Source organism: Hippopotamus amphibius, chromosome 3 (assembly GCF_030028045.1).
Source record: "Hippopotamus amphibius kiboko isolate mHipAmp2 chromosome 3, mHipAmp2.hap2, whole genome shotgun sequence".
In the NCBI taxonomy this organism is placed as follows: domain Eukaryota; kingdom Metazoa; phylum Chordata; class Mammalia; order Artiodactyla; family Hippopotamidae; genus Hippopotamus; species Hippopotamus amphibius.
In genome coordinates, this window is record NC_080188.1 from 113,841,322 (window position 1) to 113,858,887 (window position 17,566).

At 39.7% G+C, this 17,566-nt stretch overlaps 2 protein-coding genes across 8 annotated transcripts in view; one reads left to right on the forward strand and one right to left on the reverse strand.

Moving 5' to 3' along the window:
- LPXN (leupaxin) overlaps positions 1 to 10,710 on the reverse strand; it is a 43,257-nt gene extending 32,547 nt beyond the window's left edge. The window contains exons 1-2 of one of the 4 annotated variants that reach the window (XM_057726299.1): positions 10,413 to 10,710; positions 3,308 to 3,465 (exon numbers count right to left, since the gene is read on the reverse strand). In XM_057726299.1, coding sequence (XP_057582282.1) covers positions 3,308 to 3,465; positions 10,413 to 10,428 — 174 coding nt within the window. In that variant the 5' untranslated portion in view covers positions 10,429 to 10,710. Of the gene's footprint in view, positions 1 to 3,307; positions 3,466 to 3,549; positions 3,650 to 8,105; positions 8,159 to 10,412 lie in introns of those variants that run through there. The other 3 variants (XM_057726300.1, XM_057726301.1, XM_057726302.1) reach the window with 3 other exon arrangements.
- Positions 10,711 to 11,245: 535 nt separating this feature from the next.
- Positions 11,246 to 17,566, forward strand: part of ZFP91 (ZFP91 zinc finger protein, atypical E3 ubiquitin ligase) — a 35,044-nt gene continuing 28,723 nt past the window's right edge. For 2 of the 4 annotated variants that reach the window (XM_057726292.1, XM_057726293.1), the window contains exons 1-2: positions 11,246 to 11,750; positions 16,844 to 16,872. In XM_057726292.1, the coding sequence (XP_057582275.1) occupies positions 11,401 to 11,750; positions 16,844 to 16,872 (379 nt within the window). In that variant the 5' untranslated portion in view covers positions 11,246 to 11,400. The remainder of the gene's footprint in view (positions 11,751 to 16,843; positions 16,873 to 17,566) is intronic. The other 2 variants (XM_057726296.1, XM_057726295.1) reach the window with 2 other exon arrangements.

The following is a 17,566-nucleotide window of genomic DNA, read 5'->3' on the forward strand; positions in this document are numbered from 1 at the left end:
AGCATCTGTGGAACAGACAGGAGGCGAGTGCACCAGTGAGACAGGGGCAAAGAGTACAAGGGGCCAAGTCATGAAGGTAGGGTGACCGTATAATTCATTATTTAAACTGTGACACCTTTGAAAGTGAAAGAGGGTACTAAAAAATAATTAATATTACATTAATTTTTAAAATATGTATTTATGGACTAAAATTTTATTTCATTATATTGGTGGACCAATAAACTAATTCTATTCAAAACAAAATTTTCTAGAATATTTTTAAACGACACACAGCTATGAACATGAAAGCAAAAAATTTTTTAAGCTTCTCATATTGATTATTTGAATATTTTAAAATAGCACAGTAAATAACTATTCTTGAGATATATATACTTATGTATATACACACCTTAATTGGCTACTTAGCCACTGTTGCCTTTAACATTGTGATGTGAAAATTTTTCTGAAAAATGTCGGGTTTTTTCCATATGATCTTATCTATTTTTATATTTTTTATAAAATTATAATCTTCTACAAAGCTTTATTTTATGGTTAATATATTTGAAACTGTTGACACTGCTTCTCCACAGCCCATAATTTTAATTGAGAAAATACTCCCTCTCTAGATGAATCTAAAAATTCAGAGCAGATTCTGCTAAATAGAAGATATTCTCACGTGTAATTATTTCAGCTCCAGTATTTTCACATGTGCTGTATTTCTGCCTCCATTTGGCGCACCTTTCTTTAACAATATTTTTACAAGACAGAGCTCTTAAATTGTCTCTATTTGTGATGCCTCTTAACATTTCATCAAATGTAGATACTGCAAAATCATAGGCCTTTACAATTTCATCCCATTCTTGTAGGAATATAAAATTATTCAGTTAAAATCAGGAGGTCCCTCAAAGTCAATATGTTCCCAGAGCACAATTTTCAAGTTAGGTAATTAAACCATTTGAGCTCTCAGCTTCTGATTTATTCAATTCTTCCCCAGCTTTTGTAGGGAGAAATCTGAGCTTCTTTTTTGCAAGCTTTGTTTCACATAATTTCAACTTGTTAAAAACTTCAAAAGCTGAATTTGTATGCTACATTCATTGAATAATTTGATTAAATATTTCCAGCTGATTTTGCACATAATGTGGCCTAAATTTAGGTTGCCTTACAAAGTGGTTTTTCAAAGGCTCACAGGCTGACAGGCAATGAAGAGAGAAAATACATACAGCCATGCTAATGTATTTTTAGAGTCAACAACAGCTTCTGTCACAAAAGGTTTGTAGATGAGCTATATGTATACTCAGTGTATAAATATACATACATATATATAATTTGTAAATTTTAACCGTTTCTATTTTGATTGTGGAATACTGAAGCTTATTTGGATGCAGTCATGAATTTTGTGCACATCACGATCAATTCGAAGTACATATCTGCTCCATACGCTTTTAAGTATGTAAGAACACTGATTTCATCACTCTGCTGTGCTCCACCAAAATCTGTATTAGTATTATCACCCTCCAAAACAACATTTTTAGTCTCCACTGTTAAACTTTTCAACTAAATTTACAACGGCATTAACAATGACATTTTAGGCAAAAGAATGAACTTCTAAATACTTTGATTCGCTGAATTGGATGGAAAAATTAAACCATTTTGGAATAAAATTTTCTGAGGCCTCTGATTGATTTAATATGGTATTATTTGATGGCTTGCAAAGGGAATCAATGAATTAATCGTCACTAGTTCACTTTACTTACAAGCACCAGAAAATTTGGAATTGAAAATAAGCGAAATTAATTTAGAAGAGTCATTTGATGCAAATGGAAAGGTGTGCTTCACAGTGACATGTAAACACACCTCCTGCAGCTTTACACATTGAATTGTCATCTGCTGGCACATTCTTCTCAAATTAAATATTAAGTTTTAAAGTAGATCCTAATGCTTCTTCACCATATTTGTGTTACTCCTAGTTTTCAAATGGACAGTGATATTTCTATTCCCCCCACAGTGAATGGTAAATGTTAACAAATACTTTGTGCAGATTACACATCCATCACCAACGTTCTTGAGACAATTAAATGTGTAGTTTGGTTTTGGTTTTGGTTTGAGCCACACGCCGCTGAAAGCTTTTGTTGCAAAATTTAAAAGCATTACCAAATAATAAAACTAATAGTTACAGCTTTAATACACAGTTAGTGATAAAACTGCTTTAACAAGAACATTTAGATGACACTATACTCTATGGCACGAATGCTCAGCCTCTACTTCCTAAACAAGATTTGCATGACCTGAAGCCTCAATTTCTCATATTTCTTTCTGACCCTGAGGAGGCTCCCTGCATCTCACAGACCATCACATGGACCACAGCCGGGCAAGAAGGGTGCTATACCAAGTGGCCAGCGGGGACAAAAAAAAACTCCAAGATTTTTCCGGCCATCACCCAAGACCAAAGGAGTTAGCTGCCCCTGACTGCTGTGTTTGAGCTCTTAGCCTTAACAGCCAGCACCCTGCATATTATTCTTCAAAGGGTGCTGTCAGTTAGATTTTGTCCAATTAGGATCAGGAAATGAGAGACAAGTTGTCATTAGTCATCTTTTAGATCTAGCTATAATAAGAAGTCTGTTCCCTGCATGTGTGTTTTATATGCTACTACATGAGACTGAAAGAAGCCAGAAGAACCAAATGGAGGTCGATTAATCCATGCTGGTTTACTTTAATGCAAATACTAAATTTTGAAAATTTCACACACAAAAAATGGAAAATCTGGGGTAATAAGTAAAGTCAATAATAGGATGTCAAGAAAATAAGCACAACCCCATGGTCTTCCAAGGGAACCAAGACATATGGCCACTCCAAAAGGTCAGTGTAAAGACTTGCTTTTACTCCAAATGAGAAGAGAATTCATCACGAGGTTCTGAGTAGAAGAATAAGATGATCTGATTTAAGTTTTACAGGATTATCCTGGTTGCTATTTGGAGAATAAATTGCAGGGGGGTCAGGCTAGGGGGATCAGTTAGGAGTCTACAACTATAATCTCACAGTGAGAATAAAGACAATAGCACCCTAGTAGAGAGATAAATGTGTATCCTTAAAAATGCATGTATGTAGCTGGAAGGAAGAACCGTTAAAGGAGAAACCTCCCCAGAGGCTCAAATTTCAAGTCTGTGCTAATGGTAATTTCATATGGTGTACAAGGATGAATCAGAATATCATAGTTCAGAAACATCAGGTATGAATAGCATCTACTTAATTCCTCTTGTAAGATACAATTAATTTGCAGAAATGAACTCAAATATCTATATTCAAGATACTCCAAAAAATGAAAAGTTACCAGAAAAGGACTTTCATCATCCGGAATGGAAGGGACCTTTGAAGTCTCAGCAAGGTTACTCTCCTTTCTGGAATGCTGATCCAGGGGAGAAGCAGCTGTGTTGGAGTATTCATCACTCTCCTGGAGGGTGGAGTGTTCCAGTTCCTCCAACAAGGCATCTATATCAAAAGATGCAAGGGAATCATGATATAGAATATGTACATCTTCTGGAATAATTATCCTCTTAAGTATCCCCACTGTACCTCCATTCATCTCTCTCTTCTTTTGGGTTAAGGGTTAAGGCTAAATGCAAACATCCTGGTACTTCCCTGGTGATGCAGTGGATAAGAATCCACCTGCCAGTGTAGGGGACACAGGTTCAATCTCTAGTCCAGGAAAATCCTCCATGCCATGGAACAACTAAGCCTGAGCACCACAACTACTGAGCCTGTGCTCTGGAGCCCACAAGGCGCAACTACTGAAGCCCCCACACCTAGAGCCCATGCTCTGCAACAAGAGAAGCCACCGCAATGAAAAGCCCGTGTGCCACAACAAAGAGTAGCCCCCGCCCGCCACAACTAGAGAAAGCCTGTGTGCAGCAACGAAGACCCAACGCAGCCATAAGTAAACAAATAAATACATAAATGTATTTCTTAAAAAAATCCTCCCTTACTCCTTATTTGACTTCAAGAATATGGCCTATTCTACCAGGAGATGTTTAATGCCCTCTTCATACTGCAGCCTGCTTCTCATTTCCTATGGTTGCATTCTATTTCATAGTCTTACTCTACAACTTGACTTTTTATACTGCAGCATATTCATTTTTATCATTTATTTAGAGTGGATCACCCACAAAGTTCTCCAATTAGAAAAATGTAAATGCTACATATTTTTCCTATCAGAAAAATATAAGCAATTATATTACAGTTTTCCAAAACATACCAGTACGGTAAAACTTCTTCTTAATCCTGATGATTCTGTTTTTCTTATATCCCCAGCACGTAACAAAATCCTCAAAGCAAAGTATAAATATTCTGTCGTTTAAGGTGTGGGGATAAAAAGGGACTGGGGTGGGGGGGAATAGATATTGCAAAATCAAGCGAGATATTGCAATCCAAACAGCTGAGATTTGTTTCTCTTGTAGTGTTCTTGGGAAAAACCAATGGACTTTCCTGTATGAGTATTACCCTGTTACCTTTCTGTTTTGAGGAAATTAATATTAATATTGAATAAAATTAACACAGGACAGGCATTGTGCTCAGTTTACATGCTTCTTATATATTTAATTACATATTTACATATTTAGTCATCCTGATGCTTTGAGGCAAGTGATAGTATTGTCCTTATTTTGTAAATTCAGAAAGAGACAAACACCTTGTTTAAGGTCAGGTTCTTCTACTACTGAGTGCAGAACCTGGCTGATCCTGGGCTGTCTGATCCCTGGCCGCTGCTAGTCAGAAATTCCAGACCCCATTCCCATGTGGATTCTCTCGGTCATCTTGGCATGACATGTTCTTCTCTGAAGCTGTTTCCTCGTCTACATAATGAAGCAATTGTATCCCAACAGCATTTTTCAAATTGTGGATGGAGACCCACTAGTGGATCTCCACTGGATTTTTTTTACCACAGATTGTAGTTTTTTAACTTTGCAGAACATTGGATTATATTATTTCTAAGGATGTGCCTAGTTCTAAAGTCTTCAGATGAGGAAAATGAACTTTACAGGTCATTAAAGAAAAAGATTTTAATTTATTTCAGATGTTGGGGGATGGGTATTTCTTCATGACATAAGAAAAGATCTAAACATTTCTTACAAATGAATCCTCTACAGATCTTTCTCAAGCATCCAGTTCACAAATATACTGAATTTTATGCACCATTTTAGAGATAAGCAAACTGAGCTAAACTCTTCAGGGCAAATTATCCCTCAACAAATAAACTGTAATGGAAAAGAAGAGATGGAGAGGGAAGCAATAGGTTAAAAGAGACATAAGAGACTCACAACTGATTTCAACATATGAATCTTAAATAAACAAGCAAAAAACAACAACAAAAAAGAAACAATTAGTAATATTGAACAGTGACTGAAAATTCAATAAGCAGTAATACTGTTAACTTATTTTAGGTGTGATAAGGATATTTGATAATATTAAGTGATTTCTGTTAATATTTTAGGTATGATAATGGTATTTCATGACATTAAGGAATTACTATTAAGGATTTGATGGACATGATAATGGTATTATGGTTATTTGTATAAGTATATATATATTTATGCTGAAATATTTACAGAGGAAACGATATAATGCCTGAAATTAAAATAATCTAGGAATGGAAGGAATGGGTAGATGTATGAATAAAATAAGATTGACCAAGAGCTGATACAAAACTAAAGTAGAAATAGAAAGAAAAACTTTTTCTCTCAGCACTTTACTAGCCAGACTGAATGCCAAATCTCTGAATTCCGAAGTTTTATTCTGTAGCCCTCTATTAAGATATAGCTTCTTACTTTTCTATTTCCTAAGCTTTGCTCCAAACAGAAGTCATGGTTCCTCTTGGATTCAAAATAAAAAGGCATTTACAACAAAGATGAGGGAAGAGGGAAGACCCTCTACAAGAGAAGCAAACCATACCCCTAAGAGTAGAAGGTTACCCTCAGAAGCACCAGCTAACCAGAGTTACTAAAATTCCTTTCTGGGTCATGAGTTAACAGGCCTTTCTCTTCCTGTTTCCTGTGAATGTGCGTATCACCAATACCCCAAGACTATCTTGCCTTTTGGCCAGATTCTGTAAGTTGAAGATGACTAATTTCAGCCTGACAAATACATGATTACTGGTACAGGGTGGGAGGTATCAAACTGGAAACTCTACAGTCTATTTTTATAACCCTTCAACTATGGTAATCAAACAATGTCAACGTTCACAGGAAAGGAATTAAGTGATGTCTCCTGAGGGTCTCACTAGACTGCAATGACTTCATTCAGAGCCAGAGTCTGCTCCCGGTTCCCCTTTATCTAGCATCCTCCTGATGTGAGGGTTTAGGTAAGACCTTCTGGGTGGATATAAACTTCCGGGCAGTAGTGCACAGAGGACACAGTGGCCCACCTGGGCTGACTTGTCCTCGGCGCTATTTCTCAGCATTGGAAAGAAACACCCACCCTAAGTCTTTCGGGTAGTTATTGAGCTGATGACAATTTGAAGAAGCAATTGAGGTGTAGCCATTAACAGCCTGATGAGGCCTAGCCACCTGGATAACATACATGAAAGTTACCTTCCAGGCCGCTTGGTACTTTCCATATTTCTGGACCAAATTTCTCTACCACTCATCCTGCTGAGGAAATGCAAAACTATGCAAATCTTTTTTTTTTTAATTCTTTTAATTCTCTGGGTTATCCTATTGGCTGGAACACCAGAGCTAACACACTGCTAAAATAGGTGAACACCTTGTTGATTAATTGCTTCTGGTGTCAGGTGCTCCTATGAGCGACGTTGAACAAGTTATTTTTTCTTAGTTTCCTCATTTGAAAAAAAAAAAGTGGATAATACCTATTTCAGAGGGTTGCATGGAACACTAAAATGATTAGCATATGTAAAAATGTATAGTTTTAGCTTGTCACTTAATAAGTATTAGTTCCCTTCCCAACCTACATGAAAGCCATGAGGTATCCCTAAAATAAAAAAGCAGAACTGGACTCTGGTGGAACTCACACAGAAATGTGAATTTACCCAACCCTCACACAGGATAAGAATTGGGATTCTACCCCAAGTCCAAAATATATTCTACTACTATCAAAATAGACTCTACTTCCAAAACAGTTCAATATTTATTAAGTATTAAATATCCTTTTCCTTTTCATTAACATTTCTTCCCTACTGTAAGTTGCCTTTCTTCCTTCCTCTACTCCTCCAACTCTCAAAATACATTTTTTAAAAAGAGAATACCAAGATGTTTTTTGTTGGTGTCATTTGTGCTTTTGACATACCCCAAACATACAAAAACCCAGGACACTGGAATTACACAGCTTGGACAAGGGTAAAGTTTAGTGACTCAGTGTTAGTAAGGACGACAGCAGCAACAGTTGGCAAAGGATATGGAATGAGTCCCAAGAATGACAAGCCTTACAGTAACTCAAAAGGTTTGAAATTAGGGATCTCTCTGAGCAATGTGGCCAATAGCTTCGCTGCTGGTTTCAATTGCTCTGGAGTGGAAGGAGGTATCATATTTGCAGGCCATGGTAATCTGTTCTCTCAGAATTGCTCTCAATAAAAAGCTTAGCAATGAAAGCACTGGAGTAATAGTGCTGTGTCTTCTTGATTTAATACTAAACCATGGAACAAATGAAACCACTATGGCTTTTCTCCAACCTTTGCAGATCCCTCATTCTTGTACTTCTATTCCATTTCTTCTCCTCATACCCCCCTCTTTTTCTTTCTTTCTTTTTCTCCCCAAATCACATCTCAACTTGCCAAATCTGTGACCACCCTATGATCTCCAGCAGTCCCCAAGAGGCAAAATACTCATAACAAAATGACAATTTCAATCACAGTTCAGGCCAAAAGTATTTGTGCAGAGTTTACTCTGTAGTTAGCACCAAATTCTCTGTCTATTGTGCCTCTGCAAACAGCAAACCCACAGTTCCCCCAAATAACATAGTTCCTCATGCTTCTCTCTCGGTTGGCATGAGGTGAAGAAAGAAGTGAAAATAAAATCTTCCAACACTATCCTCCATCTGGCTAGAAGTACACCCCAGCACACATGGAGATGGCAGCCAACTCTTCATTCCCTCAGAGTTTTTCCTCCAAGAAGCTCCTCACTCACCCAACTCTTCCATTGTCACACACCCAAGATGCCCTGGTACCACAGGTTGTGAGAAACTGCTCTGGCATATGCTGAAGAAGAGGACCGCAAAGGAACTGAATGAGCCAGCGTGAAGCAGCCTCTATAACCCTTTTTGGTTCCTGTATTTGCTTAGCACTTCCTCTCGTTTGATTTGGTGAGTTTCTTTTTTTTTTTTCTTTTTTGTAGGTCAGAGTTTTAAAAAATGAGACTGACATAGAAAAGTGGGTAGTTGGATTTGAGTTCTGTTATGCATTGGCCAAGGTGATAAAGAATCAAAACTACTTTTGAAAAACTTGAGCACCTACTGTGTGCCTGGATTCATCTTGAAATCAGGGGAACGGCAGATTTGCACTTGTGTTTTTTCCCAGTGTGGGTATCCTGTTGTGACTATGCATGATGGAATCTGATTTTCTTTTTTTCTGTGAAGCATAATCTCTTTCATAAAATTTCCAGCAGTTAACTAGCACCCAGTTCATTTTGCTGTCTTTATTTACTTAATTATCCAGAAATTATGCTTACCTGCTTTTCTGAATCAATCATCAACCCATTCAAGGCAGAAAAGGATTCTCAGGACCAGGTTCACATTTGGATTCTCAGGGCCAGGTTTATTTCAGTGGTTCAAAATGCAAACAATTTATAGGGGTCATGAAGAACGAAACTGGAAGATTTAAGACACCAGGGTCTAAGCTGCAGACGTCTCAATTAAGCACAATTCCTGCTTAGTTATACTGCCTTAGTTTCTCTAAAAAGTGACACTAAGGTTAACTTTCACTTTTTTTTTTAACCACTGTGATTTTATGCACCTTGAATAAAATAAAACAATTACAAAAGGCCTACTATGAGAAGGCAGTACATAACTAAAATTATGGCCCTGTGAAAGACATTATCCGCATTTTTACCAGTGGTAAAATAGATTCAAGGAATAGAAACTTGCTAAGGATAATACAATTAGTAGGCGGCTTTGCGACTTACTGTAACACAGACTTAACTTCAAAACCTGTAATCTTTCCTCTACAACGCAGTGGTGGTCTTCTTCTTTTTTTTTTTTTTTAGGTTAATTTAAAGGAATCGTTCATTTTCCACTCCATTGTGCCTCTAAGACTTTTTTTTTTTTTAACGTAAAGAAGATCCCACCTCTGCATTACTTTGAGCAGCCATCGGATGTCAGTGCTATTCCCAGTCTATTCACTGCATAGGTTTGAAAAATTCCTATCCACACTACGCCAGTTTTCACAACTGAAATGCCTGTAGACCCATGAAAGTGCAAAACACACAACAGGGAATATGAACATTTGTCCAATCTGAGGCGTAACTTGAGCCAAAATACTGGAAGGAAAAAATGCTTTTCAGCACTTGGCTTACAAATATTGGACTCCATCTGCAGTTTAACTAAATGATTAATGTGAAATTTAGAATTGGATTCCGAGATCTTGTTTCCACTCTTACTTTGGAAATTTCTTAATGCTTTAGTTTCAAGAGGTAAGAATCGCTCCTGCGAATCGCTCCTTGATTATAGAGGATGAAAAGGAAAAAAAGGAAGCAATGCAAAACGCTCACAGCCATCACCAAATGTAACTTGGAGATAAACAAACGGAAATTCCCCCCGCTTGATACATTACGGCAATTTAGCTGCACATGCTAGGGGAAAGAAAAGTAACTTCTGACAAATCTGCTCTTCTAACCATGCTTCCTGTGCAGCAGAAGCATTTAAAAACCGCAGAAACAGATGGCTTCAGGGCGAGGAGTGTAAGGGAGGCCTTCAGTTTTCTGAATAGGTCGCCCCAGTCACGCTAACAACCCTTCACCACCCTTCCTTCCAACCCAGGGACGACAGCCAAGCTACGCAGCCGGTGCCAGTTCCTCGGCCCCGACAGCATCTAGTAAAAACGAAACTCTACAATGCTTTCCACAAACTTTTATTAAGAATCAACTAAGGGATAGGAACTGTGCTAGCCCCGCTAGGATCCAACGGAACCAGATTCAATCCCTGACCTCCAGACGCTCGCAGGTTAGTGGGTCAGACACAAAAGATGAATACGGCAAACATGAACGCTAGCCAGTCGCAGATGACGTGCCATCTAACCAAACAAAGGCGAGAGCTATTACGTGGCCACCCTAAAAATGGTCCGCCGACACCAAATAAGAAACTACGGAAAACCCTGCCAGGCAATTCCGGCCAGCTACTGGCTCAATATTTGTGCTCGGGTCTGCGCAGGCGTTGAAGCCTAACCCGGAAACACTGCCTCCCCGGAAGAGTATATTCGAACTGCGGAAAGAGTAAACTACCTTTCCCATCGCGCATCCATCAAAAACTCCCAGCATCCTCTTCGCTTCCGGTTTCCTATCCTTTTTCCTAAGCAGCAGCATAAGTAGAACTTCATTTCCCAGGATGCCTCTGGGCAAGTTAACCATGCTCATGCGCCAAAAGGCGGGTCCTCCTTGCCCTCACGACCCCGCCTCTGTTCTACCGCCGCCATTTTTTCAGAGACTTTCATCCGGCAGCCGACGGGGCTTTTTTTCTTAAAGGAGAAGCGACAGCTCAAAAAAATTTCCCTCTTCTCCCCGCAAGACTTGGCGGCGCTGGGGACAGAAAAGCTACAGACAGGAAAGTGGGATCGGGGTGGCGGCAGAAGAACGCCGAGGCACCTTTCGCGGCTTAAGTAAGAAGGATAGAAAGAGTCCTTGTGGCATTAGCGGCTCCTTAGGGAGGCAGGTGCGCGCGCAGCCAACCCAGGGTGCGCGCGAGGCGGTGAAAGAGGCGCGTTTTCTTCCCACCAACCTCCTCGCGAGACCTGCCCCTCCCACTGCCCCTAGCGCGCGCTGAGCTCCGGAGGTGGGGAAAAAAGGTCACTTTGGGATTGTCGCGAGACGCAGCCGTTTAACGGTGAGAACGGGTGCGCGGGGAAGGAAACCTCGCGCGCTCCCTTGGAGCCGTTTCCTGATTGGTTGAAGGAAGGGGTGGGGGAGGGAACCCGTACGCCGCTGCGTGAGGGGCGGGGCGGGGCGGGGCGGAGAAGCCGTCCCTCCCCTCTGATTGGTTCGCTGAGCGTCTGTGGCGGGCGCGCGCGCGCGCCGCCAGCGGTAGCGGGCCTTGAGTGGCAGGGGGCGGGGGGGGCGCCCTCGGAGCCGGGCAGAGGGGAGGGGGGAAAGAGGAGCGCAGAGTGAGAGTGAGCCGGACGCTCCGGGGGGCGGGGGGAGCAGCGCCGCGGCCGCCGCCGCCTCCGCCTCCGCCTCCGCCGCCGGGGACTAGGGGGTGGGGGACGGACGAGTCCCGATGCCGGGAGAGACGGAAGAGCCGAGACCCCCGGAGCAGCAGGACCAGGAAGGGGGAGAGGCGGCGGCGGCGGCCAAGGCGACTCCGGAGGAGCCCCAACCACAGCGCCCTGAGGCGGCGGCGGCGGCGCCTGCGGGGACCACTAGCAGCCGCGTGCTGAGGGGAGGTCGGGACCGAGGCCGGGCCGCTGCGGCCGCCGCCGCCGCCGCTGTGTCCCGCCGGAGGAAGGCCGAGTATCCCCGTCGGCGGAGGAGCAGCCCCAGCGCCAGGCCTCCCGACGCCCCAGGGCAGCAGTCCCAGGCCGCGAAGCCCCCGTCTCCAGCTCAGGGCAAGAAGAGTCCGCGACTCCTGTGAGTAACGCAGTCTTTCAGGCGGTGGGAAAGACCCCCCTCTACCCGCACGCAACCCTCTCGGCTCCCGTAGCGACCACTCCACGTGACATCCTGCTTGCTCTGCCCCCTGCCGGCTCGCATGCCAGATGTCACACTGCTTCCCTGTTAGCTGGACGTCTTATCGCTCCGCTCTGGCTTCCTCCGCCCCCCTTGCCCGCCTGTCCGGCAGCTTCCCCACAAGCTGAAGGCGTCCTTTGTAGGATACACCTCTTTTGCTCCCTAGTGACCCACGTCTTCCCAGCCGCCTCTGGCTTCTCCCGCACTCTGGCATCTGCACTCCCTTTGTCAGCCTATCCCTTTCCCTCTTAGGGCTGCTCTCCAGTATTACATCACATCCCCATTAGGAAATCCACAGCATGATCTTAGGTCTTAGCCTTCAAAATTGTGTCGTGTCGTCCTGCCCGCCTCCCCCGTCCTCCCCCTCCCCCCCCCGTTAATTAGCTCAAGAGCCAGTTGTACTAGTATCGTTATGTAGCTTTTTTCACTCTGCCAAATTTTCACATCGCTTTTCATTCGTTTTAAAAACCTGGTACTTACTAGTAGGGTAAGGTAAAAACGTGGCTTGCCAATTTTAAGTGTAGTCTTTCATATAACAAGATGAGATGCGTTTTCTTTCATTTTTTTTTTTGACAAGTAGCTATATGTTTGTTTTTCCGTGTTTTAATATAGGAACTTCGTCCTTAAAAATTAGAATAACCTGAAAGTAATTCCTTCATTATCTAGAGATCATAGAGGAACCAAGGTGACCGGGAATATAAATATTTTAAATTGTTTATTAAAATGTTTCTATGCTGAAAATACTGAAGCATACGTGTCTGTAAATTCTAGGAGTTAATCACATTAGCCGTTGAATTCGTTACTGAGGACTTTTGTGTCTTTTGACTTGCAAGTGAAAAAAAATTAGTAAAAGCAGGGAAAACTGAAGCTGGGGGAAGAAATCAGTTTTAAATTCACCCCCCCCCCCCCCCCCCCCCCGCCACCACCCTGTCTCCGCAATAGAGAGCATGGCGATATTTGGCTTATACAGACCCGATACATTTAAAACTTGAAACACTCCTGTACCAAAGTTAATAGTGACATCCGTGACCTTGACATGCTTGTCCATAGAAGACTCTCAGAAAGAAAATTCAAAGGTATATTTGTATTAGATGTGCTTTCAAATTATTGAATGTTATTTAATATAATTTAGAGAACTGTGTAAATTAAATTTCTGTGGACAACAAAAATCTATACTTATGAATGATTCAGCTGCAGTTAGGATTCTAATTGCTGTAAATGGATTTCATGGTCACACAAAAAATTTAACTTTCTGTATTTAATCTTATAAATTTGAAAAGATGTATCATTAGCCTTATTTGGATATAAATTCCTTCGACAAATTAAACTGCTTGTGCCTCAATTTTATTATCTATAGGTGATAATGTTAATCTCTATGAGATGAGTTTGTGAGACTTAAGTACACCATATGAAACACTTAACACAAAGCATGATGGTAGGAAATATTTTATTAAAAGTTACTGCTTCTGTTACCATACACAGGAAGGTTAATAACTATATTTTTTTTAAATTCCCTTCCATTTTCACCTACCCATTTGAAAGTTTATCTCCTTGCCACATTTCCCTCCCACTGATCCACCAATTTTACTTGTAGAAATGATCTCTTAAGATAATTATACCTGAAGTGGTAGTTTTATTAGCTGCCATGGTTCCCTAACTCTTGGCAGTACTAACGAGTCTTTTTTTTATTTCCACAATATAAATGTTACAGCAGTTGAACTCGGATGAAGATGACTTAATTAAACCCCTTCAGTTTTTTCTCCACAGTATTTCTTATGGGGAGGAAAGAATAAAGTCCCTTTCATCCAATATCATAAAAGATAGTAGTGTTCTTTTACTTTCTTTTAGCCTCAGAACTCTCTCTTAATTATATATTTTAAATTATGCAGTTTTGATTGGATTGTTATAATTTTCATTTTAATAATTTTTTTGTTACACATTTTCAATTTACTGCATACCCTGGAAATCAAAGAAGGAACTAAAGCATTTCAGCTCAAACCTTGATTGAGCAGTAACTAGATCTGGTACCAGGCTGAGCCAGAGTTTATAAAGGAAAATGAGACATGGACTTCATCTTTAAGCACTTTGCAGTGAAGGGGGAAGATGCATTGATTAGTGGAGGTTTGTCAGATGTGTGCGTAGTTTACAGGTTTTCAGAGTGATAAAATTAGTTTTAAAATTAATTGAGAAAGCTAATCCTTTAAGACTTTTCAAGTTTTGAGTGTCAATTTACTGAACCCTGGTCAAGCACCTTCTCACCTTGATTCAGCTCTGTTTTTCAACTAACATTTCTCCCAATAAATTCCCATTAATCAGCTGTTTAACCTACATTTGTTTCTCTTGATCTAAGAGATAGCAAAGTGCACAGTAGCTTAAAATGTCAGTAAATACAGACTTTGATTAATTGTAACATAGAGGAAAAAATATTGCTTTCTACTGCTTACAGAGTGACCTTGGGCAAGTCACTTAAGCTCCTTAAATATGCGTCTTCATCTTTAGTTGATAACTTATGATTTGTGAAATGAGCTGTATAGTTAGATGACAATTATTGTTGTTACAAGTTTTCCTAAGCTTATAACAACTTGGCCTGCTTGCATTGAAATGTTCAGAAATTTACAGTTTTGTTTTTCAGTGAATGTGCTCAAGAAAAAGGCATTGAGTTAAATCTATAATCATTATAAATTAAAACTTAAAGTCTAATAGTAAAGAAAGATAAACCAAATTTGAAGAAAGGTTATATATCAGTACTAAGAATTAGGCTCTTCATTTCCTGTATTTTATCCAGTAAACTCCAGAGTTAACATTCTTGTGTTTCGGACTTCCCTGGTGGCGCAGTGGTTAAGAATCCACCAGCTAATGCAGGAAACACGGGTTTGATCCCTGATGCAGGAAGATGCCACATGCCATGGAGCAACTCCGCCCATGCATCACAACTACTGAGCCTGTGCTCTAGAGCCTGCGTGCTGCAACTACTGAAGCCCGCTCGCCTAAAGCCCGTGCTCTGCAACAAGAGAAGCTACCGCAATGAGAAGCCCACGCACTGCAAGGAAGAGTAGCCCCCACTCACCACAACTAGAGAAAGCCTGTACACAGCAGCAAAGACCCAAAGCAGTCAAATAAATAATAAAAATAAATCTTTAAAAGAAAGATTCTTATGTTTCAAATGCAGATGTTTACATACTCATCTAACTTAAAAATGTGTAGCTATGTATACACACGAGCACACACACACTCCAGCTTATTTCTCATTTATAAGATAAAACATTTATGCTTTTTATAATATGGAAACAATGTAATTGTGAAAATAAGACAACCGTAAATGCAAATGCCTTATTTCCTTCCCACCATGTGATAAGTCGTCCTTGGTTATCTGGTGCATTTTAGAATTTAACCCTTAAAATACTTTGTTTTTTTTTAACTTCTCATTTAGCTGTTGAGGAAAGCTGTTCTTTCTTCACCACAAGGAATATAGGAATTTAGGCATATAGGCTAGAAACTGAATATTCTTAGAGGTAAACCTACAGGTTCAGATGGGTTACAAATGAAGGAAACAGATACTGCTCTATTTTCCAGTATATAGAATTCCATTTGGGGTTTATTTTCTTGCTAAAAGTAAAATGGTAGTAAAGCTTTGCATGATAACTTCTTCCTACTTTTGTAAGGAAAAGGTGACAGTCATAATAGAATGAAGAGGCAGTAATACTCTGAATTGGAAAAACTTATAGCTCTATGGAGGAGGCCTCAGTTCTATAAGCCTGAAATCCTGAGTTTTTCAGTTATGGTGATCAGTACGGTAAAAGAAACATTGAACCATTCCAAAAGATTTTCAGAAAGTTTATAGTATAGTGTTTCAAGATCTAACAGTTATTTCTGTACTTTTCATTTAGAGTTAGGATGATTATAATACCAAGCTTTAAAAAAAATATATCGGATGAGAAAATATCTAGTCTTTCTAAAGAGAACAGAATTTATATTATGCTATGGCTTCTGTATTTGTTTGTATGTTTTGTAACGTAAGAGTCTTCATTTGTATTAGGTTTGCTTTCAAAAAAAGAAAGAGAAAACTTTGTACTGCTCAGAGATGCTGTGTGGCATCTTTATGGTAAAGATTGAAAATGTGTTGACTTTGAATTTGGGTAGTGGCTATGGGGGGATTCATTATACTGTAATCAAGTTGTGTATGATAGAAATTTTCCCCAATTAAAAACATGGGAATGACTTTTTTTTTTAACCAGTAGTTTATTACACGTTAGACTCTTTACTGTTCCTGTCTAATTTGTGAAATGCAAGTTATATTTGTTTCTGAGGTCCAGTCTGTTGCCTTCTTAGAAATAGATTTTGACTTGGGCTTAACAAATGAACAATTTTAGGGTTTTCTCTTAGTTTCATTAAATTTTTATTATGAAAGTTGTCAAATATGCACAAAGTAGAGAAATAGTATAATGAAACCCCAGTATTTATCACTTAGATTTAACAGTTATTGAGATCTTGCCATGCTTGCTACCTTTTTCCCCCTTCCCCCTCTTTTTCTTTTGGTAAAAGTATTATAGAGGAAGTCTCAAACATTATTTCGTTTCACCCCTAGTTACTGCATTTGTGTAAAATAAGGACATTTTTATGACCATTTAACACAATGAAACTAGCAATAGTTTCTTCATATGAATATCTTTTTACAGTTAAAAACAGCTGTTTGAATGATGCTGTAGCCGTGTGCTGTCAAATATGATAGCTACATGTGGCTATTTAAATTTACATTAATCAAAACTGAAAATTCAGTTCCTTAATTACATAGCTATTTCAGGCACTCAGTAGCCACGTGGCGAGTACCATATTGGACAGTGCAAATGTAGAATATTTTCATTGCAAAAAGTTCTATTGGACAGTACTGCCCAGATGTTTTCTGCATCACTTTGGAGGTGAACCTGAAAGAGATAAATATTTGTGTTTTAAGAAAATGTGCAAGATTGTTCATTTAATATTTGATTCTCTTTCAGATGCATCGAAAAAGTATCAACTGACAAAGGTAAGACTGGGTCATTCTTACCCCTTGTACATTATATGACTACTCTATAATCTGTTAGAGAATAGAATGAGCTTCAGCCTGATAACTCAGATTGTTCCTGTTTAAAAGTGACTTTTATTTAGTAAAGAATTATTGGAATAGATAGAACCTATTTAAATAACAGCAGGTTTAGGCAAGTGGAACATTTTGGCATTATTTAGAAACCTGATAATGGAAAATCAGATTATTTGATGTCACTTTTCAAGCTATTTGGGTTTTCAGTAGGGTAACAGAGAGGAATGATATACAGTATACAGAGTAAACTATAGACAAAATCTTGATGCTTGTAGAGACTTTTTTTTATTACAATGTTACTTTTAACTTTTTATTTTATATTGGGATATAGCCAATGAACAATGTTGTGATAATTTCAGATGCACAGAAGAGGTACTCAGCCATACATATACATGTATCCATTCCCCCCCAAACACGCCTCCCATCCAGGCTCCCACATAACATTGAGCAGAGTTCCTTGTGCTATACAGTAGGTCTTTGTTGCTTGTCTGTTTTTTAAATTAATTATTTATTTTTGGCTGCGTTGGGTCTTCGTTGCTATGCATGGGCTTTCTATAGTTGTGGTGAGCAAGGGCTACTCTTTGTTGTGGTGCACGGGCTTCTCATTGCAGTGGCTTCTCTTGTTGTGGAGCGTGGGCTC